Source organism: Motacilla alba, chromosome 7 (genome assembly GCF_015832195.1).
Source record: "Motacilla alba alba isolate MOTALB_02 chromosome 7, Motacilla_alba_V1.0_pri, whole genome shotgun sequence".
Classification (NCBI taxonomy): domain Eukaryota; kingdom Metazoa; phylum Chordata; class Aves; order Passeriformes; family Motacillidae; genus Motacilla; species Motacilla alba.
In genome coordinates this window covers 32,865,885-32,889,591 of record NC_052022.1, presented here as the reverse complement: position 1 = coordinate 32,889,591, position 23,707 = coordinate 32,865,885, and the positions used below count along the sequence as shown (strand labels likewise).

The window sequence follows — 23,707 nt, the reverse complement described above, 5'->3', positions numbered from 1 at the left end:
TCATTGGAGGTTCTGCATGCAGGCAGTCTCTTCTTGGGCATTACACACAGCTGTGGTCAGGCCTGGTATGTTCTTAGCTCACTGGTGCTCTTTGCTGGACACCAGGCCCCAGTTCAAGTCCTCAAAGTGCCTTCTGTTAGTGCTTTGTGAGGAGTTGGTGTGTAGCCTCTGCCTGTGGCTGGCCACACAAGGCGGAAGGCCAGGGGGGCTGCCCATGGCTGCTCCAGTGAGTGTTCCCTCCAGCCCAGTTTCAGTGGCTGTTTTTTGTCTCCTGAAGCTACAAGTGGAGATGGGGCAGAAGGGCTGCCAATGGTATGGCTAAGCAGTGCCAAAGTGGAAATTTTTGTTCCTGCCCTGTTCCCTAAATAAATAAATTAAATAAATGCATGCAGTCACCCTGCCCCTTGACAGTTTTAGCATAAAGTTGTCATTACAGTATTTCTGTTGCAATTTAAAAACTGGAATGAAAGTGTTAAGAATTTGACCTTGTAGATGTTTTCAGTACAATTCTGTGGCAGACCTGCTGGAACTGAGAACAGCTGATTAAAATACTTACAGGGTACAAGTTAAGCTTTGGTCTTTTTTGCCTATTCTGCCTGTAACGTTTTTGCAACTGCCAGAAAATTGGTATATCTTCCTAGTCTGTCCTGCAGTCATTAGTCTGTACTGACTTTCTTCTTTCCTGTGCTTCCTGCTGTCCTTCAGATCCATCATGGAATTAATTGGTGGGGTAAAAAGAATAGGGAAAGAAATTTGTCCACTGCACATGGCAGGAATTTGCTGGCAATGCTGTCTCAGGTTAAGTACAGAATTGTAACATGCTTTTTTTTTCTGTAAGCTACCAGGCATCTGCTCTGTGTTTCTTGCTTCAAAATAGGATATTCAGGTTTTGTCTGGAAAATAAGGCCTATGGCCAAGACTGGAAATGTTGGCTACTTAGCCTTGGGGAGGAGAGATTACAGTTCAACAAGCAAACAATGGCAAGAATACAGTAAGCAATAGAAATGCTGACTCTGCTGCCTTCAGAAAAGGGTAACTTGAGCCCAAGTGGTTGGGATGCCACTCTTTGGAGGCCAGGAAAGAGCTACTGTTTGCAAAGCAGAGGCAGGGATCTGTTAGAAAGGTCAGGGACTGATTAGATTAACTAGGGCAGCACTGAAAGCTCACCACAAAGAAAGTAAGGTGCAAGGGGCAAGGCTTTTTTAAACTTCTCATTGATCTTGCCCAGGGTCAAGCACTGGGAACTCCTTAGAAGAAGCTGGAACTTTCTCTCTACCCCTTGGTCCCAACAAAGGATGTGTCTGTGCTCCTGGCTTGGCTCTCACTGGAGCCTGGTCTCTGCACACTGCAGAGTCTTGGATTGTGTGGCCTTCCCCAAGCCTTCCTTCTCACCTCATGCCCATTCATAAAGCAGACCAGAGCATTGAGTCCTCTGCTGGGTTTCTCTTCTAATTCTGTTTTCTTCTGTTTGTTTGCTTATGCTACAGTTCAAGCTGTGCCTGGATATTCCTTGTAAAATTCTCGTGTCTGCATCCGAAGGGAAGCTTCTGTCATGTTTGCATCTTTAATTTAGAGGCACTTACTCCTCTCTGGGTATGTGCTCTGGGTCACACAGGGCAGAGGAGTGGCTGAGGGAGTAGCACTGGTTTTATGTGTGTCCTATGCTCTGTCATGTGCCTGGGCCCAGTCAGGAATCTGCTGTTTGCAAACACAAAACATGTAACTTAAAGGGCCGTGGCAGTCAGGATACAGAGATGTGTCTCCAAATGTTAGGCATATCTGCTGTATTTTTTTTCTCTTTCCTGAGGTCCCTGTGGGGGAAAGTCTAGTGTCCAGACATCTCTGCATGATTTTTTTCATGTCAGCAGCTCTCCAGGAGCTAGGTCAGGCACTTTGTTATATCTGTCTGAAAGCTGCTGCATCCTTGGGGGGCTTGCACAGCCTCTTACCACCAGCTTCCTGATAGTCTTGAGCTGATGGTTTTTTGTTGTGCGGTCTTGGTGGGCTAATCTTTTACCAAGCTCTCCCTTCTGAGTTTTGGGCAGAGGTGTTGACATCCCACTACCCCTAAAGAGTGAGCAGGAAAGTAAGAGTAACGCAGTCTGTGGGGAAGAAGAGAAGGAAAAGATGCTCTAGCAGTGTACATTGTAGCTGTTTAACAGACAGATGTGGGAGACACAGAATTCACTCCCAAAGCCTTTTATTCAAAGGGTGCATTCATGTTCCTCTGTAGGAGTCCTCTGCCAGCTGCTCCCCTCCTTTACCTTCTGTCTAACAACAGGGGCTCTTCTGGAGTCCTGTGTCTGAGTATGGCTGGGAAATCAGAAAGTCAAAGTTGTGGTGCCGTGCCAAGTCCTGCCTCTGTTCATCTCCTTTCTCCCATGCCACATGTTGCTTTTTTCCCAGTGGAGCTGTGGCCTCTGCATTTTGGCTGGCTGTTCTTCTAATTAGGTCCTTGGGAAGAGGCAGAACCCAGCTAAGAAATCTGTAGCTAAAAGTACTAAAGGGGAAGGTTAAATAGGGGAGGAAGGAAGGTTTTTCAGGCTGTTGATGAGCTGGTGTCAGAGCAGGTCAAAACCTGCTGCTTGATGTTGACCCCTGAGCTGTTTCTGAAGCTGCTTCTGTTTTTTGCTTCCAGGCTGCAGAGTCAGAATTGGTGCTGGAATGTTTGATCAGGGACTTTGTTTCTTCCTTCTGATGGTCAGACTAGTATTTCTCTATGGTTCCTGTATGTGGGAGAACTGTGTTTGCAGTGTGGGGGTGGGTCTACCAATGATTTTCATGTTTCTTTTGTTTCTCATGGCTTGGTTGGTGTTGTCACTGCTGAATCTCTTACTGTGACAAGATCATCCCTACCCACCCAGAAGGCTTGGCATAGGAGCTGGTGTGCTGTGTCAGAACAAAAAGAGTATCCAAACTGGGTACTCCCATCTTTTGACAGCAGCCGGCAGGGAAAACCTTGGGAGTATAAAGCAGCAGGTTCCTCAAAATGCTTAGCTGGATACTTAAAGCTGGATCCAGTGCCTAATAACTGTTAAAAAACCAAACTATTGAACTGCCCAAGTAGAAGGCTGTAGGTACCACCAGTGCCAAATCCATTGAGTGCCCCTGTTCCTCCAGCTGTGAGAGGTTCTGCAGACATTTCCTCTGTCCTTGCTTGTGAACCTGTCCTGAGGACTTGGAAATGCTTGTGTGCTCATTCATGGCAGGCTGGGGTAGGGGCATCAGCTGGCCTAGAGATATGTTGCTACTGATGAATTTTAACTTCTGTCTAAAATAGATGGTGGGTACTTGAGACCTTGGGACTGAAGTCGGAAAGATCAGTCCAGCTGTCTCACAGAGCTCCCTGTGCTCCTGACCACACATCTCCCTTGGTTTGGCTCAGCTTGTTGAAGAAGCAGGAAGCTGCCCTGGTGCAGGGGAGTTGGTTTTGTGTGCAGGACCTGGGAGAGGCAGGGTGGAAGAACCAACAACAAATGCTTGGATGAGCTAAGCCAAGCTAAGCTCTCATTTACCAGCACCCTGAGCTACTGTGGAGTCTGCTTGCTGTTGTCTCTGTGCCAAGTTTCCAAATGTCATGTGTTGATACTGCCCATGGTATTGATACTGCTTCACATTCCGTGTCGATCTTTCCAGGGGAAACAGCCCTGCCTCTGTGTCATTAACATGGAAGTCAATTACAGTTGATTTTTTTTTTTAACTTTAGTTCCATTAGAGCCTAGCAATCCAATATTGCATTCAGTATTCCCTGGAGCAAGTCAGCACTTTACAGACCCCTTCCCTGCTCCCCAAAGCACCCCCAAGCATCCTGCCAGCATCACTGCAGAAGCTGAGAGTGTGTCTGCAATCCCTTTAGCAGTAGGTGTGGCATTGGCATACAGAGACCTTGGAGTGGTGTTCTGGAGATGTTGCCTGTACAGGCATGTGGTGGAAGAGGCTGCCAGTTTGCCAGGAAAACAGATTTACTGAACAGAGAATTTATTAAATGAAATTGGGGCTCCTTCCTCCTCATCCAGCCAAGGGTGAGGGCTGCCTGCCTTAGGCGTGGCTGAATACACTCAGCCTTTTTGACTGCTGACATGTTTTTTTGGAATAGGTCTTTTGGTGAAATCCTAGCTTGATTGTAGCTGCTAAAGCACTATTTCTGATTATTGGAATTTTTTTGTGGAGGTGAGGGGGAAGCAGAGGTGTGACATTTTGGCTTCCTTGTCCTTGAGCTGTGCAGCTCTCTTAAAGTGGTGGCAGGGTGGTCCTTCCTACTGATGGAGTATCCTCTCTGCTGAAAAGGCAGCATGTGATAGCTCCTTGCCAGTGTTAGAAGGGTGCATTCAGGGCCATCCAGAAAATCCCTTTCCTCAGGTCTGGATTGCAGTACACCCTTTAGATGCTAATTTAGCAAATCTTCCAGGAGGAGGCAGGGAAACTGTTAGCTGTGAAGAATACTTTTGTGGATCTTCAAAGCATTTCTCATGGCTTTGTGCATGTCCTGTCACTGTATCCGTGTCTTTCTGGACCTTTGTGAAGAAGGGAGGGCTTTGGGAATAAATTTTCAAGTCTTTTCCTACTTTGGGCAAGTCCAAGTCCATATTGCTGTTGGAAGAGTTGTTACCACGGGAGATGGAGGGGTGCGGAGATCAGGCTTGGATGTTACTTTTGGGTCAGCTGTCATGTTTCAGAAGTCATAGGTTCAGATTTTTCTGGAAAGCACTGATTGGCATAAGCACAATTGCTTCTCACTTGGAAGTTGCTGGAGTGAAATACTTGATGCCCTTCTTCCTCAGTGCCTAGTTTACTAGTAATGGTAGGGGGAAATTCTCTCCTCTCCCAGCTTTTCTCTGCCTTCTGCTGTGCCCTGAATGCTTATTCCTTCTCAGCTGAGCATCTGTCCAATCTGTGCCTTATGGAGAAGAGAGGGCTTAGTGAGTAGGTGCTTCAGGTCACCAGGCTAGGAACAGAAATGATCCTCCTGCCAGCTCTTCTCCCTGTCTGCCCAGATGGTTTTGCTGTGGCAGCCCACTTCTTTGGTTTTGCTGTGACCTTTCTACTGGAAGACAAATCTCACTGAACATTTAATGGTGTCCTGTGGGTGTCCAGCTTCCTTTAATATCCTTGTTTCTGCCCCTTGCCTTGCTGTTCCCACTTCTCCCCTTTTTCTCTCTGCAAGAGCTTCATCCTTATGCTCCTGTCATTTGAAACTATGATTTCAGCCAGTTTTGACAGTCTTCTCTTGACCTTCATGGCTCAATTCTTCTTCCTTTGCTGTGGAGACATTTGTGATGTGATATTTTCTCTCCTCTCTGTGCTGCTGAAGCTCCTGTATGTAACTCTCACTTATTGCTGATCTTGTGATGGTTTTGTTTTTACCCTGGAGTTACATATCTGCAGATTCTACTCAATGCAGTTTCTGGCTGGCATTGTTGCCTGGAAATATAATTAAGTATTGATCACTGGGCATTCAGCAGTCAAATGAGTTAATACATTAATTATGTGTAAGAGTATGTCATTCCAGTAATGTTTGTTACCTACTGGCTGGCATAGTGTGTGTGTTGAGAGGAAGGGTGTAGATGGATCTTGGAGTGGTGTTTCCTTTCTCTTTTGTCTTTTAATGGTTATGAGTACCTTGACCAGTGGTGCTCTGGGCATTGCTGTTTTGCTGGTGCTGTTGTTTCTTGCCTGTTCCTGCTCGTGGTTCTCTGCTGATGATAAATTTTCAGAAGCCTTACACTGCCTCAGTGGTTACTTCACAGGGAAGCCAGGCTGGAGTGATCCCAGTTAACATCTTGCTTCCAGGGGCTTCCTGGGAAATGGCAGTGCCTCCCTTACTCACACTATCTGCCAGTGGTTGACTTGGTTGAGGAGCTGAGTAGCTACTGCCTGGGAGATGTGTCTGTCTGCCAAGCCTCCACATCACAGAGAGTGCAAACAAATCCACCTTGTCCTCCTCGCTCCCTGGTGGTCTTCACTGCTCTGACTCCCACCCCACCCTTAGCCCTTCGGAGGGGATCCATGGTGGATACATGGCTTAATATGGAAAAAAAATGTTTCTCTGCTGCAAAGTCTTGCTACCAGTTCACATTGGATTCTGTCCATTAAAATTCTTTGAAAACCTCTGGCCAAAGGCAGCTTTTAATAGGAGCTGTGTGATTACCCCGAAACAGTCCCTGCCAGCTTCCCCTGTGCCACAACTGGTGTAAAACATCACAAAGCCTGCTTCAGTGTGTGTGGGGGAGATTCTTCATGTGTCCAGAGAAGGGCAGTGGAGCTGGGGAAGGGTCTGGAGCCAAAGCCTGATGAGGAGGAGCTGGAGGAGGCTCAGCCTGGAGAAAAGGAGGCTTGGGGGGACCTTCTCACTCTCTACAACTCCCTGACAGGAGAGTGCAGCTAGGTGAGGCTTGGGCTCTGCTCCTAGGGAGCAAGGGACCAGAGAAAATGGCCTCATGTTGCACTGGGGGGGGGTTTAGATTGGATACTGGGGAAAAGCTCTTCACTAGAAGGGTGGTCAGGTATTTGAGGGTGCTGCTCAGGGCAGTGTCACATCCCTGGAAGTGTTCAGAAGGTGTCTGTGGTGCTTAGGGACATGGCCTAATGGTGGAACCTGCGCTGGTGTTTGGATTTGATGGTCTTGGAGGTCTCTTCCTGCTATCCAACCTAAACTTCCCCTGATTCAGCTCCCTGCCCTTTCCTCGAGTCCCATCACTGGTCACAAGAGTGAAGAGGTCAGTGTCTGCCCCTCTGCTTGCCTTCAGGAGCATGTTGAAGACCACAGTGAAGTCTCCCCTCAGTCTTGCCAGGCTGAACAAAGTGACCTGAGCCCCTCCTCATAAGGCTTCCACTCCAGACCTTTTCCCATCCTTGTGATCCTTCTTTGGAAGCTCTCTATCAGCTTGATGTCTTTTTTTTTTTGTGTTGTGGTGCCCAAAACTGCACAGAGGACTCGAGGTGAGGCTGCAGCAGTGCAAAGCAGAGTTGGACAATCCCTTCCTTTGACCAGCTGCCAATGCTGCATTATTTTGTTTTTAGTTTCTCTTCTTTCCCCAACACTTGCCATCAGGTGAAGTGTGCACTGTCTTTGCTTAGCAGGATGGAAGGGCTGAGCTCTGGAGTTCCTCCTGCCTCTCTTTTTTCCATCTCCATCTGAGGAAAGGTCCAGCTGTAGCTCTTGCTACTGGCTGCATCCCTGCCTTGTCAGATGATGAAGGGAGTGGTTCCTACAGGCACTTGGTGCACCAAGTTGCACAGTGAACACGGTCTGGTTGCCTGTCCTTCCTCATTTCAGTCAAAGAAATGATTCCAGATGATGCAATCTGTCTGAATCCCTCCATGGCCTGTTTCTCCCAGGAAGATGGCTTTGAATGCCAAACCTGACTCCAAGAAATGAGGAAAACTGGGTACTTGTGCAAACAAACAAATGAATTCATGGAATGTATTGTGTGTAGGAGTGGGGGAAAGGTGGGGCTCTGCACATAACAGATCCTGGTGTTTGCTGTAATCCCTGAGAAACAGAAACAACTCCACAACTTGTTCTGGGTGATGTCTCATACCTCCTCCTGTGTGCAGCTGGTCTGCTGCCAGTGCTGCAGTGGCAGCTGACAGTGACATATTTGTCTGTCTGCCTTGGAAGTCTGTCCCTCTGTGCTTTTGTTCCTCTGTCCTCTGAACATCTTTAAATCCATATTTTGTTTCCCTCTCTTCCCTATTTTTGTCTGCTCTCTCACCTTTCCCCAGCACCCCATGAGGCCACTGCTTTGGCTTTGAGGGGAAATGCAGCATAAAATGCTGCCTGAGGCAGGCGTGGTTGGAGCTAGATGATTTCTAAGGGCCCTTCAAACCCAAATCATTCTGTGATAAAATGCAGTGTCTCCACTGAATCCATCCAGTGGGAATGTAATAACAAGCACAGCTGAGCAGAGCTGCCTCCCCTAAGGTGCTGAAAGAGCATGTATGAAGGCATAGGTAAAAGAAGCACCAGGTGCCAAAAACAGTATGAGGGGCTATAAGAACCAGTGGCTGGAGATGGAAAACTTCCCTAGGGAATGCCAGTTTAATTGTCTGCTAGCTAATATGCAGTTAAAAGACAAGGAAATTAAGGTAAACTGTTCTTGCTTTTTGGATAAATAAGAGGCACCAGATAAAAGCTCCCGTAGTCTAACTATTTCAGAGCTAGATCTTTTACTGTGTAATACTGCAGAGATACTGAACTACTGATTTTTAAAGTTTCTCAAAGGACAGGATAGTCAAAGGTAATCTTATTAGCAGGAAAGGAAAGGATATTTTGGGGAAAATCTCTTTCGAATGCAGGCCTGCAAGGCATTGTCAAAAAGCATAGTAATGTTTCGGTATTCTGCCTCCCTCAGTAAGCCCTAAGGAGAGAATTTACCCATTGGTAAACATGAATTACTCCTGGTCTCAGAATAAATCTCATTCCAGAGATTGGTTGCTGTTCAAGCTTTTATAGAAATGGTGTTCTGTTCTTCTCACTACCCTTTATTGACACTGCAACATCCACACAAATAGCTATGGTGCATGTATCTCTGTTGCTGAAATACAAATTTTTATTCTCTGTGAAAGGACTCTTGCCAACTGTCCAAATTGTGTTGCAGACTCACTGGAATCTACTTTGGTGGTCCACTTTGATCAGATAAAGCAGGTTGTTTAGGACTGTGTCTTAGTCAGGTTTGAATATTTCCATGGGTGGAGACCTGGGGGCTCCATAACCTCCTGACGGTTTAAAAAATCATAATAATTATCCCAAAAACAAGTGTTTCAGTGTGTGCTCCTTGTCTCTTGTCACTGGGCACCATTGGGAATAGTCTATCTCCCTCATCTTCTTCCTTTGCATCAGGTATTATGCACATTTATAGGATTTCCTTTGAGGCCTCTCTTCCAGCTGTCTCAGCCTCTCCTCAAGTAGAAGACACTCCAATTCCTTAATCATCTTAGTGGCCCTTACCTGGATTAACTCCCCCAAGTGTCTGTCTCCCTTGGCCTGGGGAGCCCAGCAGGGGATCCATCACTCCAGATGTGGCCTCACACATCCAGATGTGGGACAGAGGCACTACAGATCCTGTCAGACCTGCAGGAGCAGGGAAGCAGGTATAGTAGGCGTAATCCCAAGGAGGGTCATGTGTTGCTTATCTGCAAAACTTCTGCCAGAGCTGGGTGCTGCACCTTTGGGAAGGCTGGTCTGGGGAAGTGAGGATTGCCTGTGCTCCCAGGGAAGCTTTCCCCTCAAGCTGATCTTGAGGAATAGATATCTTTTGATATATATACGTGTATTCCTACATCTTCCCTTGTGTCTGAATTGCAGCAGAGGAAGCTGCTTTAACTGGATGGCAATGCTTAATGCCCCTGTACAAGCTCACCAAATTTTGTTCTTCAGGCAAATCTTGAGCCAGTTGCTGTTTTTTCCTCTGGGTGAGGCAGGGTCCAGCCTTCCCTGGTGCTGCCTAAAGCTGCATTTGGCCTCAGCTCCACTGTCCGCACTTCCTGGAGATGTTTCTCTTGGGCTTATATATGGGGTGGTGGAAGCAAAGAAAGCATGGTTGATTCTCCTCTCTTGATGGGGCTAGAGCCATGAAGTTGCTCTCAGAAGCCTCTGGTGGGGTTTCTCTGCTCACAGTGTTCAGGCAGGATGTTGGAATGGTCAGGTTTCTTGGCTGAGTGTGGAAAATCCGAGGCTGCTGCAGACCTACAGCTCCCTGTACCAGCTTGACTGCAAGAAGGCTTTGCCGTTCATCCAGTCATAGAATTGTTAAGGTTAGGAAAGCTCTCTGAGTCCCACCATTCCCCCTGCACTGCCAGGTGTGCCCCTAAGCCATGTCCCCAAGTGCCACATCCACACCTTTTGAATGATTCCAGGGCTGGTGCACTGATGCTGTAGCCTCTGCTGCTCTTGTGGCTGAGTGACCTTTTTTAAGTCTGGAAGCTGCAGCAGAGCTTGCTGAGAGTTGCTGGGCATGAAATTAAATTCACTGTGATCACAGGTATTTAAATTGTTTATGGGGCTGCACAGAGAGCGAATATATGCCAGTGATAGGAAGGAAAAAGTCAACTTTTTTGCCATACCATTCCTTGACAAAGAAGAATATTTGAACTGTGTAATTTATGATACTTTTGGAGAACTCTTTCGTTGGAAGAAATGCACACACCCTTATTGCATGTACGTGGAAAGGGGTGGGGTGGGGGGGTTAAAATGTCTTTTCTTGTAAGCAGACTCATTATCCCAAAGCTGGAAAGCTCTGTTTCTTGAAGGAGATCATACCTGGTCTTGGAAAGTGCCTGACATGGCACGTGTTTCCCAGGGCACCTATCTTTTGGTGAGACTTTCTGCATTTGTTTTGTGGACTTTGAAGTTTTCCATGTCAGGGAGTACTGAGACTTGCCTTTTTTTTTTCCTTTTCCCTCCTTTCTTTTTTCTTTTCCCCATGGCAGGGGTTTGTAATGGGTTAGTCTTTAAGGTCCCTTCTAGCCCAGACCATTCTATGATTTCTTTGATTCTCTGAGCCTGAAATAGCAATACCAAGCTCCTGTCTTAGACAAGGCATTCTGCAGTCCTTGGCTCAGAAATCCGGGTTCCCTGTGGCATTTCAGCCTTGGTTATAAAAATAACCTTCAGCTGCACAAGTGGCTTTAGGAGCAGTGACACACTGGGCCACCTTGAGCATCCTCTGTGTGCCTGTCTGTGACTGAGCCTTCGAAGGGCAGCCTCTTTTCCAGGGAGGGCTGCTGAGAACAGGCACGGGGGAAGGATGAGGACCTAAAATGGACAAGGCCTTGGGCAGAGGAGAAGAAGGAGGTGCTTTTGCCTTGTGGAAGGGGCTGAGTGTGCCAGCAGCATTTGCTGTGCACATTGTGACTTCCTGGTCACCTCCTGAGGGGATGTGCTCCCCCCTCTAATGGAACATCACTTGTGTGAGCTGAGGCTGAGCCGGGCTGCCCTGGGAGGCCTTGTGCCCTTGCTGGGCTGCTTGGAGCCTGGGGATGTTTACAGGCCTGATAGAGCCATGACCTTGGTGTGAGGACACGAGCTGCACTGCTGCTCTGGGTTTCCAGTAGGAAGCCAGGCTTTGGAAGTAGGCTTTGCTGCAGATAACCAGGGGATCTGAAGGGGCAGAGAATGCAGATCCCACTTTTTGTAGGATGCCTTTGTTATAGATTAATAATGTAATGGTTAGCTCTCACAGTTAAGAGATATATCTCTGTACAGTGATGTTATTGTAATATATCATTCCACAGTCCTCTTTCCCTTTCTCCCTTGTAATAGCCTTATTAGTCAAGAGATTTAGAGGAGGCTGGCTTGTTACCAGGAGACAACATAACAACACCTGACCTCCAATCAACTTGTAAAAAGTAGTCTCCACCAATGGATGTCAGGGAAAGAGTTGACTGACAAAACTTTCAGAGGAGCTGAAGATATAAAAGGCAGAGCATCTATTTTGTAGAGGAGCCACATGGCTGGTAGCGGGGGGAGGGGGCTCCCAGCACTGTGATTTTTCCTTATTCACTCCCTTGTTGTAATGAAATTATAAAAGTGAGGGTCGTTTCTCACACCTTCCACGTTGGGGCAGGAAGAGTGCAATTGCGTGCTGGTGTAATTATTAAGTGTGAACAAGAATCATATAGCTTGTTTTAGATCATGGAAGGAGCAAATGGTGTATCCGTGGAGAAACCTGCTCTGGCCCAGCAGGAGCTGGCAGCTTTTCCTCTAACACTGGATCCCAAGCCTGCTCAGGGTGTGGCAGGGAATGGGCTGGGCAAAACCCAAATGTGTTTTCTTTGCCCCATACATAGAGTTATCAAGCTGTCCCTGGGGGCTCCCCTACCAGCAAGAGGACAAAGAGTTTGGATGCAGCCCCCTGCCTCTGTCCTTGCCACTCCCAAGCCTTGGTCACACTAGTGACCTTTGTGCATCAATGCTTTTGGGAGCAGTAGAGCTGGAGGTCGCGGATTGGGAGTTGTCAGTGGGATGAGGGCAGGGAGCTGTGGAGCATCCTCTCTGCCAGAGGACATCTTGGCTGGCTTTTTGCCTGGCTCGTGTTGTCCCTCAACTCTGTTCCTAGAGGAATAAGAACACCTTCAGGGGTCGTGCAGTGACTGCTGCCAGGTCACAGCCCTGTTGCGTGTGCCCCAGGGGACTGTCCTTACCATTTCCCAGGCTCTTTATTAGACAGGAGTAGTGTACAATTTACAAGTGACACTATGTAATTTAAAAAAACAGCCCCAAACCACACCCAATATTCTGCTTTTGGATGTAGTCTGACTTCCTTCATTAACTCATCCCACAGCTGTAGGCATATGCTCATTCTTGCTGTTACACAACTGAGGCTAAAATTAAAACATCTGTTGCTATTTAACTTCAGTTTGCCAAAATACTATGTTTTGAGCAACAACAGCTTTACTGTTATGTATCATTGGGGTTTTGGAATATTAATTAGTGTTACATGTTGTTTCTTAATGTCTCGTTTGCGAATGCCTGGTGCTGAAGGACCCTCCTCTGTCCATGTGGCATTGCACAGGTTTATTGAATGTTTCTGGTAATGGCCAAATGCTCCAAGTAATGTAGTTTCCTGGAACTGTCAAAGCCTCCTGGCTGCGGAGCCAAAATTAAATAGTGGGATCTTGGGGCAGGGAAGCCTGCAGTGTTACAGCTTTAACTCACTCCAGCTTCTTTCTGAATGCCTAGAAAGGATAAAATGGGCATTTCTAAGGTAGGATTTATAGATATATTTAGTCAAAGGAGTTCTTGATGAAAAATAGTCACACACACATATATATATATATATGTGTGTGTGTGTATATATATATATATATATATATTTATTTTTTTTTAGTGTGAGTCCTTTACCAAAAAACCCTCAAGACTTCTGAAATTAAGGAAGCCATCCTCAAAAATCTGCTTCTCTGTCATGAAAGCAGCATCCTGAGGATTGCCAGGAGTAGTACCAGATGCTTGATGTAGGTGGCAAAAAGCTATTGTGGTTTTTTTTTTTTAAACTGTTTGTATCTGGCATGTCTTGTACTGCACAGATCAGAGGGAAAAAAGAAAAAGACATGTTCTTGCTAAAATGAATAATTGTCAAATTTGCAGTATGGAAATTTTCCTTAGCTTATGTAATGGGGTTTGCTCACCTTTCCTCCATGCATAGGTTTTCAAAGGCAAGTGTTGTTAAATTACCTGTGGAATGGGCTGGAGAGGGGGATTCAAACCCTTCTAATTTCACAGGAAAATAATTAAAATGGAGCTGTGGTTTGCCTTGATCTCAGATGTGCTTGCAAGCTAAATAAAAATAAAAGGCTACCTTGGGGACAGTCTGTGCTGTTAATTAACTAGCTAAAGTCTGCCTTCACTGTCCTCCAGTGGCTTTCCAGCGGTTTTGGCACTCAACGTCTCAACTGGAAGCTGCCAAACACAACTTTGCACCTTCAAGCAGCTGAACAGCCTTCTGAGGGCGGGCTAGGATATGGAAATTGGAGTGTCTAGGGAGCCAAGTGATGGAAAAGGGCAGGAACTGGCTGCTGGCAGAGGAGGGATGCAGCTCCTTTCCCTCAGGCACCCTCTGTGATCTGTGGCCACCTTCCCCCGGCCAGCAGCAAGGCTGGGTTCTTGCCAGGAAAACAGCTTTTGTGTTTCCTTAAATATTCCACTACTGTTTTGGGGAAAAAAACACCAACCCGAACCTGAATTGCTGTTATTACTAGAGTTGGCCAGCTGGCTGAATTGGGCCTTTTTATTTTCATTAACAAATGCTGCCAGGCGATGTTTTTCCAGTGAAGTCATGAGTGTGTTTCCAGATGAAGGGCAAATCTTCCCAGCATTGCCATGGCTGAAATTTGGGCAGGCTGGAGCAGCTGTGGTGTCCTGTGCAGGCAGCCTTCTGGACATGATTGGGGTGGGATAATAATTCCATGATAATAATAATATGTATGTGATAATTGACTATAATTCATCCTTTTTTCCCCTGAAACCACGGAAATGGTGGGGTGATTGGGGGTGGGTGTAACTCAGAGTTGGTTATTGGACCACGCAGTTTGCTGTTTCAGCATCTGTTTTGATACCACAACAAATGTGGTTTTAGTAAGTGCTTTTTGGGAATTTATTTTTCTGGGAAATGAGGCTGTGGAAGCTCCAGCTTCATTCTCCCTGTCTTAGAAACTCAAAACATGGTGGTGGTTATTGGTTTCATGGGAAGGTCGCCTTAGCCCCAGCAGATTTGTTCTCTTCTTATGAAATTACTAAAGGATGCTTTTGTTTAAATCATCCTGAAGGATCTGTAGCTTCAGAGAAGTTATCCTTAGTAAGTTGTTTTCATAATTGTATTGAATTCCTTTCTTCTCTTTCATTTGGGGGGGAAAAAGGGGTACCCTTTCTTCCCCAGACCTAAGAATAAGCTAAAGTGAATGGTGTGATCTTTGGGGAGCTTGCTACTCTATTGGAATTCTGGTATTTCTAGCACATGTCAGGAGAAAAGTTGGCTGAAGTAAATTTTGGTTTAAACACGTGAGATAAGATACAATTTTATAACACTTGCAACAGATCTCCAGTAAAAATATTTGTGATGGTATTTTACTTTATATTGGATATCAGTGCTCAACAGCTGCTTTCCAAATACTGAATTTGGTAAATAGTAGGTACTAGTCTTTTACAAGCTGCTAGTGACCAGCTGCTCCTTAGGGCTGCCGTGGATATATTTCAGAAATTTCTCCTTGTGAGGGTGGGGAGGCCCTGGCACAGGTTGTCCAGAGAAGCTGTGGCTGTCCCATCCCTGGAAGTGTCCAAGGCCAGGATGAATGGGGCTTGGAACAAGCTGCTCTGTGGCCCACAGCAGGAGGGCTTGACATGGGATGAGCTTTGAGGTCCTTTCCCATCAATACCATTCTGTGATCCTATGCTGATGATCTGATCTGCTTATTTGTTTCTTGTTTTTTAACTTGCAGTGAGGCAGATTTGATTTGTTTGGCTAAAAGTTGGGGTGCAGGGTAGCCTCTGGATCTGCCTGCAGCCTGCCTGCCGTGGCAGCAAGTTCAGAAGCTTCAAGGGTTGAACAGAATCTGTTATGCAGGAGCCAGGCTCTGTCTCATGTCTCTTCTTTTCTAGGTTTGGAAGAAAAAACAGTACTTTCTAAAAAAGAGAAGATGAAGCTGAGGAAGGAACGATGGCTGCAGAGTGAGTATTCCTGTGACACGGTATCACAGAGCATAGTTCTGATGGATCTTTGTACTCTGGGTTTGGGTGACAGTGCTGGGAGAAGCTGAATGCTTCTCAGAAATCTTCATCCCTCCCCAGCACTGGCATAAAAGTTCCAGGTATTGTTTCTCAGTATTTAGCACCAAGACTTAGTCATTGCCCCAGTTCTACTTTTGATTTTTTACCAGGTGTAATATATGTGACTACATAAACCCTTTGTTTATCCAGAAGGGCACTGTGTCCATGTAAGTTTAGCATATTTTTCTGTCTTCTAAAACTTTGGTACAGATGTGAGTTGCTGTCTGGTTGAGCTCCTCCTCACCCAGGAGCCGTGCAGATGGCAGGACAGGCTGGAGCTGAGCTCCATGCTGCCACCACTAATCCCAAACCTCTCTGGTGAGACCCTACAGTGGATTCTCCTGCCCCCTCAGAAAGGGAGAGCTCTGGACACTGCTGGTTGTGTTACTGCTCTTTCCCACATGCTAAGGTCAGTGAACCCGCTTACCAGACAGTCTGGCCTTTCTCGAGGCGGTGAAATATGAGCTAAACAAGCCCAGCCCATGGCAGAAATGCTTCTCTTTTCCTATTTTTGCTTTGAGTGTCTTAGCACAGTAGGGCACTATGGTGTTGTACCCAGTGTGGCAAAGGGGTTCCTTGTGTCACCTGAAGCTGTTCTTGGGACAGGCTTTTCTCCTAACACCGTCTTGCCCAACAGAGTTGGACACAGACTCTGTTTGGGGCAGAGGGATGTGGCTTTCTGCTACACCAAATGGTCCCTGTGCCTGAGCTCTGAGCCCAAGTTCATTAATCTTTGATTTCACCAGCTGCCCTGAAGGTGTGTCTGGCACTTCTTAGATAAAAAGATAGGAATTTTAACACCATGAGTGTGAAGGAAACCTCCTCCCAAACAACCAGCCAACAGCTGCTGAGTGCCTGGACATCTTGCTTGGACACAGAACACAGATGGCTGTGCTAGTCAAGTTCAGCTGCTTTGGAAAAGCCCAGGAGCAGGATCCCTACATGGTCTTAATCCAGCCCTCTTGATGCCTTTGTGGCATCAGTCTTTCCCAAGATCATGTGTGCTATTTTGGCCCTGCTGTAGCCTCTTTCCCTTTATCTTGGCTCTGAAATTACTAAGATGAGGGAGTACAAGTGAAATGCAGAGACTTTGCTTTGAGAAGAACACCTAGACAGTAAACTCCAGGCTAAATTACCTGTCTTAGGAGATACTTGATGTTAGAAGTGCTTTACAGGCACAGAAGTACCTAAAAACTCTGCCAGTTTTTTGTGGAGAAAGAGCTTTTTGTCCCCCAAAAGAGAACCCAGCTTGGCCTGCTGAAGTTATCACTACATCTCTGTTTTCCTAAATCTGAGTTTGTTGTTTCTTCTTGTCCCAGGGCTGCTTTGGTGACACTGGATGCCAAGACCCTGGGAACCAAAGATCAGCCCAGTAGTGCAAATGCAAAACTTTCTTCCATTCCAATAAGTAATCTTAGGAGAGACTAGAGAGGGGAAAAAAACTTATGTAATGCTTCAGACATTAGAAGTATGCACATTTAAAAATACATATATTGCATGGCTCCTCAGATGAACAAGACTTCATAGGAAAAGAATTTGGGATGTTTGCGCAGAATCAGGTGTCTGAAAATTTTCAGCACATACTGTTTATGAAAGCACTGAAGTAGTCAGCTTCATAAAGCCAGACCAAAAAAAGAAGTAATGCAGAACAGAAAGCTGTGTTCTTGGCAGGGATTGCTGTGAGGAGAAGTGTTTCCAATCCTGATTTGTCACAAACATCCATGTACAGCAGAACTGCAGTTCATGAAAAACTGTTGCTCTTCGACTCGGCTGAGTTGGAGAACAAGCAAGGCAAAGATATTAAAGGAGCAGCCACTGAATTTGAGTTCTGCTTCATTGACTGTGGGAGCAGGATTAGACCCAGGATTGTGGGCTGCAAGTGGGACTGGCTGCTTTTGTGCTCCCACCAAAAACACTTCTGGCTTCTGTGGACATGCTGCCTTGGGAGCTGTTGGCCTCCCTGTGTCACCAACTCAGCCCCATGGCTTCTGGCACACTGTCATGTCCGCACAAGGAGTTTGTAGCTCAGCACTGCGGCTCATCCTTGCAGTTGTCCAAGGGACTTGTGGTTCAGGTGGGGCATCTTGGAGTTCAGCTGGAGGTCTGTAGCAGTGCTGAGCTTCTGTGGGCTGTCCTAAAGGCCATATTCTGCTGGTGCTCACCCTGGAAACTGCTGGCTTTGGGACGCATGAGCAGCTGCGAGACTTATCAGGGAGCCTCAAGGACTGAGGGAGAAGCCTGTGGCTTTTAATGCCCACCTCCTAAGAGAAAGAAGGAAGCAGATGTAACATTTGTGGAGCTTTCTGTGCCCACACCCTTGTTTGAGCTGCTGCTGGGAGACCTGGAAACCTGGTCCTGAGAAAAGCCATGTGCGTCTGCCACTTGGTGCAGTGCTTTTCCAAGGGTCCAGTTTATCCATCATCTGACTGCTTGCACTCCACAATGAGTCATTGAGGTGGAGCCTTGACTCTCTTCAAACTAAGTAAACAACTGACATTTAGTCCGTCTTTCCTGCCTGTGCTAGGAGACTTGTTTGGTCCCAACAGCAGCGCAGAGAGGGGGCTGTGCCTGTTTAAGGCCAGATTTGGAGCTGACTGTATTTGGGTTGTCCCTTTCCCTCGTTTCCCAGTTCCATGCAAGTGTGGTTTTTGCCACACCAGGACTCCTGTGCTGTTTAGCTGTGAGCAATCAACAGTGTAAGGGATGGAAACAGACAAAATCTGGGAATTTCACTTCCCATTGCAGTGTCAGAAGGGGTGTATATAGTTACAAGCAAATACATCAATGGAGGGCATGACCCAGCTGCATTTTGTTCATTTTTTCTCTGGTTTAAATCACTTCTGGCCTGTTGTAAATGGTAAAACAACTTAGGAATTTCTTAGCTCAAGGGTTATCTGCTGCAGGTGTTTCTCCTTCTTCCAGTAATGCCTTGTTTCTGATGCAGAAATAGAAAGCGTGAAGATGGCCAAGCAAAAGCAAAAAGCTGAAGCGAAGCGGAAAGCAACACCTGTGGTGGGAGACATGCAGCCCTTGATGGAAGCCCTGCCTGAGCTCTCTTACCTGACCACAGGTGGCAGGGGAAGGAAGCCTCTCAAAAGGTATGTGCCACTTGGAGATGGGCTGTGTATTTCCCTTCTTCCTGCAGGGTGAAGGAGCCTTCAGCTCAGCTTGTAGCTGCAGTCCACAGTCAGGAGAACAGGGTCTCATTCACAAGTCTATTTTAACTATTTTTATGCTTTACTTGGCACAAGAAAAAAAGATGAAATGTGTCTTCTGAACCCACAGCTGAGAGGGCAACCATATTGCTTGGATGAGGCTTGGCATGAGACAGGCTAGGAGCATCCAGATGTCCTGGGAAATGCAGGAGTGGCATGTAGGTGTCCATGTTGTAATGCTGCTGAGCTCACCTCATCTTGTGGTGTTGCAGCCTGGCATTCCATCCTTCCAGGCCTTCATCCAGGCTTTATCCTGAGGCACTTCAAGCCTTTGAGCAGTGCCCTTTGTGCTGTGGCCAGAATCTTTGTTTTGTAGTGTCACTTTGGCCAAGAGCATGGCTGAGTTGGCTGTTCCCTGTGCACTGTCAGCTCCCTCTCTCCCTATCCCAGACCTTTGCCAAAAGCCTGTCCTTTTAGAAGCCCAAGTTGGCACAGTGGAGGTGGGAATTTGACATGGACTGATGTCACCTACACTGCCTGTGACCTGCTAACCCCAAACCAGTCCCCCTTGGTACTGGCATGGAGGAGCTATAGGCTCTTCTTCCCCTTGCTGCCTTCTGGCTTCCCAAATGTCTGTATAGGAGTGTTTGAAATAATCAGAGGAGGCCTTTATAGGATTTGAATCATTACAGAAAGGAAGGGTAATACTCTGGTGATTTGTCAGCAGTATTAATAAAAGATTAGATTCTCCAGGAATTTGATCTCCTGCAGGGTAAAAGCGCATTACAGGGAGGTTTTTTATTCTGCTTTATAATGAATGAAGGCAATGAAGTGTAATGAAGCTGAGCTGCTAACAGGGTCCAAGTGAACAGGCAGCATGCTGGTGATTTTGAGGGGAAATCCAGCAGGAAATGTAGTCTAGGATAACTCTCCTTTAGGGTTTGTCCCCCTCTGCAGAGCTGCTCACCTCTGAAGGGACTGCCATGGTGACTTGGTGGCACACACTGATTTGGCAAGGCTTGCTCTGGTGACCAAGGGTTGCCATTCAGCTTGAGAAAGGATTTCCCTGAGCTACTGTGAACATTCCAGGCAAACTAGGACCAGAAGTTGTTCATGTGCTGAGCTGTTAAAAACGAGGGGAGGGAGAGGAGAGGAAAATGAGCAGGAACTAATTGAATTAGAGGTGGGCGATGGAAATGAGTGAGGTGAAGGAATGTGAAGCCAGGGGAGTAAGAAGAAAGGAAGAATAGGGGAAAAGAAGGCAATATAAGAGGATGGAGGGTAGCATGCCAGAGAGGGGAGTAGGAAGAGGAGGTCACTGTAACAAGAGACCAGATCCTGCTGTCTTGAAGAGGAGGTGAGAAATTGTTGTGTTTCCTGAAGTTTGGGGCAGATCAGGTGGGGGTGACCATAGCCCCCAGCACCCACCAGTATGGGAATATTCCTCCTTGATCCCTGCTCCAACAGAGAGGTGAGATGCAGGCCCTCTTTCTCCACTTGGCCTGTGTGCTGGGGCTCTGCTTCAGGGTGAATTGGGGAGGAGCTACCCCACAGAGGCAGAGCCTTTTCCCAGCCTCTTTCTTATGTTAGTTTTTGTATCTGTAATCCTGAAAAATGGAAATTTCTTCTCTTTTCCTTCATGTCCAGTTCTACCAGCAGCTCCTCTTGTGCACCAGAAGTCCCAAAAGCAATCTCTGTGCTTCCTGTGTGTCCCTTGCTGGGGCTTAGTCCTGGCTTTGTGGTAAATCTCTGCTGCTGCTTGGCATCGGGCATCACGAGGGATGGTATTACACCTCTGGTCTCCTTGGACTTTGCCCAGGGTTAAGGAATACATAGAGGGATGGCAGATCTGTATCTGCTGCTGTGCCTCTTGTACACACAGTGCACCATCCTGCATTATATAGCACACTATATCCCAGTGATCCCACTGCAGGGACCAAAGCAGGGCTGGCAGCTCCCTTCTCTTGCTGAGCATCCCTGGTGCTCCCAGGGTGGCTGTGGAGGCTGGAGCTCTGCAGTGTCAGCAGGAGGGAACATGAGCTGTGCAGAGGTGACACGTGTGGTGGGGAGGGGAGGTTCCATGGAATCTTTGCTCTAAGCAACGGGATCAGTTTGACCTGGAGGTCAGTGATAAGCAGAAAGGGATCTGGGCATGGACAGCTAATGACCAGTGCTGGCTCTGAGCGATCTGGTTTTCCTGTAATGCCTCCTGCTCTCTCAGCCTCAGGTGGAAGGAATTTGCATTTCCATGCTATGCCTGGCTATGGAAATAATTGCCTTTCAGGAGAATTTCCATGCAGGACAATTAATTACCTGTTCTTTCTGGAAAGGCAGATGCAGAATCCCTGGACTCTTTCCATCTACACAGACATTGCTAAATTAATGCTCTAACACTCACTTGTTTTGTTTCTTCTCTTCATAGCCACATAAAAGCAAAGGCAGAACCAGCAGACTTCTGTCTGATGAAACAAGCTCAGAAACACCAGCTCCTGTAAGTACCCATTTGTCAGTGTCCAGTTCCTGCTGAGCCTCACGGAATGGTTGAGACTGGAAGGGACCTGTGAGGGTGACCTGGTCCAACCCTTGTGCTCAAGCAGGGTCGCCTAGAATTGGTTGCTCAAAACCCAAGTCCACATGGCTTTTGAATATCAACAAGGATGGAGAACTTAAATGTGTCCAAGTAACTCCTGGACTTAGTCTGCCAGCTGCTTATTCCACATCTGTTGGATAGTTAATACTGCCATCAAGAACTTCATTTTCCCTCAGCACAGCTTAGAGCTAGGCTCTGTCATCTGGCAGTTTGCTTTCTTGTTTCATGGATTTCTGGCAGTTTTGAGCCGTTCAGCTTCAAACTGAGGCTGAACAGTCAGGCTACAGATGCAGCACTGCTCTCCATGAATACCTTCTCTGTCAGAAACAAGCCTGTGTTGGTGCTGGGATGCCTTTCTCACTCAGTTCTGCCTTGCATTGCTTTTGGTGGTCTGGCAAGTCTGTGCTTCTTGGGAAGGAAAAAGTTTGGAGGAACATCTTGAGGTTTCTTTCCCAAGATATTAGTTTGGATGAGAGGTTCCCTAAGCCTCACCTTAATACCCCAAGCCAAGCTTCAGGAGCATTGGCTCCTCTCTCTGTTTCTCTGGCAGGAGCATTGAAGGGGAGGGAAGTAGCTGAGCACTACCAAGTGTTTGTCTGGCAAGGCTGTGGAGAGCCTGGCAGTCTGAGGGAGATGAGGATGCTGTAGTGGATGTGGCTGTGTGAAAACTTACAGGGTTTTTTTAAACTCCTGCTCTGTTCTTGTCCCTCCCTGCTTGCTTGCTTTTGAGACGAGGCCATTTCCCCAGGAAGCAGCTGTGACCAGGCATGCAGAGGTAATTCTGTCACGCTCTTCCCATGGTGCTCAGCTAGTGTTGCATGTAGGATTACCAAGGCTCGATGTTCAGCAATAAAGAGAGTCAGTAGAGAGTCAGTCTCTAAAGAAAATTTTATGTTGTGCTGGTGCAATCTGAAGACGTTTTCGTTCCTGGTGATTCACCAGGTCCACAGTCTCTTGTTTCTGGTTTACTAGGGAAAAGCTCTAAAAAAAAACCATTCCCAAGTGATGCTGGACACTGTTGTGATTGTTTGTGTCTCTGTGGCATGAGATCAAAGTCCCTGGCTCCCATGAAGCTGGCAGCAATTTGAGCTTTGCCCTTGGCTAAATTAGGTTTATTCTTGCACTGTCTTTCTCTGAGATTTACACCCAGGATCACTCTGTCTCAGCAGAAATCTGCTACTTTATGAGTTGGTCCTTATCTGCTCAGTTCCTTTCACATGAGGCACTTAGAGAACTGGTGTGTTATTTTTCTTTCCTCAGAGAGGAGGAAGTGGCTCGGTTTCAAGAGGTTATCAGCGATCCCCAGTACAGAGCCAACCCCCTCCTGGCCATCAGCAAGCACCTCTCCCAGAGGCTGAGGCAGGGGGAAGAAGGGGAACCCCTTTAAGAGCTTCAGCTGGGCCCAGACATGCACAGGCTGTGGAGGAGCACATCCCTGGCACGACGTCCCAGCCTCTTGGGTCCTTGGAAGCAGTTCAGCAGATGATGAAAACCAAGAGCCCTGCTTTCTGTCTGCGGGAATAATGCAGCTCTCTCCTGACAGGGGCAGCTGCTCCTTTACGGGCAGGCTGCATGGAGCAGGGTGTTCTGAGAGATTCTTGTGCGGGCATTAATGTCCCTGCAAAGTGTCTTGGTACATTTGCTCTTCTTGTGAGCAGGTATGGTTTCTGAAATTGTGCCAAACGGCCATGTATCTGTTTTCTGTCATTCCCCCTCTCTCCCTAACAACTTTGAGAAGAGGTTCTTACTTACTCTGTTCAGGACCCCAAGCTGTGGAGCCCAGGAGGCTTTTGGAGTTCGTCGTGACCAGTGCTGCTGTTGGTAGAGATTGTGTTCTGTGAGAAATTTAGCTTTGGAATAAACATACTTTCATGCAGCACTAAGTTTGTCCGACTCTTGTTTTGGTAAATAGGAATTGAAATATGAGTTTATTTCTTTCTCTGGAAAAATGACTTAAAATAATTGTTTTTTCCATGTGTACAGTGAATCAGGAGACTGCTACAAGCAATGACAAATGACTGCAGATCATGTCTAACTCAGGGACTTGCTTTCCTCCTGCCCTGGAGGGGCTTCCTGTGAATGATGCTCATCCCTTTTGGCCTTTGTGCCCTGTTTGGCCTGCCCTGTAGGAAGCATCCCAAAACATGACCAGCCTGCAGGCTGTGAACTTCAGTCAGTCATTTTTGGGATTGGCAACCTCTGGAACAGGCTTTTCCTTTATCAAACACCAATGTTTACAAAACCCCAGTGAATTTTCATGGGGCACAACTGAAGGCAGGGCCATTCCCTATTAGAGATGATCCTGATTTGACACCCAAAAATACCAGTGCTGTCTTTTGAACCATAAAAAAAAAGTTAACTGATGCTTCTTAACCTTGGGAAAGCAGCCTGCTGCAGTTGACTCTGACCCAAGTTAGTGCCTGAAACCAGCTTCAGTGGAGGTGGCTGGCACCTTGATCATACTTGTCTTGCCTCAGTAGTAATGCTGCTGCTGTTGTCTCTAGGCTGGCACTGTTAAACAAAGGCTTTGTCTGGTGCCTCTTGGCTCTGGCAGGGCAGGCGCTGTCGCTGACTCTGCCTGTTGAAGAAATGCCACTCCTCTTCCCACAGGGCCTGGCAGGAGCTTCCTGCTGGCAGAGGCCATGGAGAGAGAGATACTGACTGTCCCATCCTCCACTCTGTTGCTCTCAGGCTGGCCAG

At 47.0% G+C, this 23,707-nt stretch overlaps 1 protein-coding gene across 1 annotated transcript in view; it reads left to right on the top strand.

Moving 5' to 3' along the window:
* Nucleotides 1–22,890, top strand: part of FAM207A (family with sequence similarity 207 member A) — a 40,083-nt gene extending 17,193 nt beyond the window's left edge. Inside the window, exons 3-6 of the mRNA XM_038142991.1 lie at nucleotides 15,095–15,163; nucleotides 18,207–18,360; nucleotides 20,840–20,908; nucleotides 22,268–22,890. Coding sequence (XP_037998919.1) covers nucleotides 15,095–15,163; nucleotides 18,207–18,360; nucleotides 20,840–20,908; nucleotides 22,268–22,394 — 419 coding nt within the window. The 3' untranslated portion in view covers nucleotides 22,395–22,890. The remainder of the gene's footprint in view (nucleotides 1–15,094; nucleotides 15,164–18,206; nucleotides 18,361–20,839; nucleotides 20,909–22,267) is intronic.
* The last annotated feature ends 817 nt before the right edge of the window (nucleotides 22,891–23,707 follow it).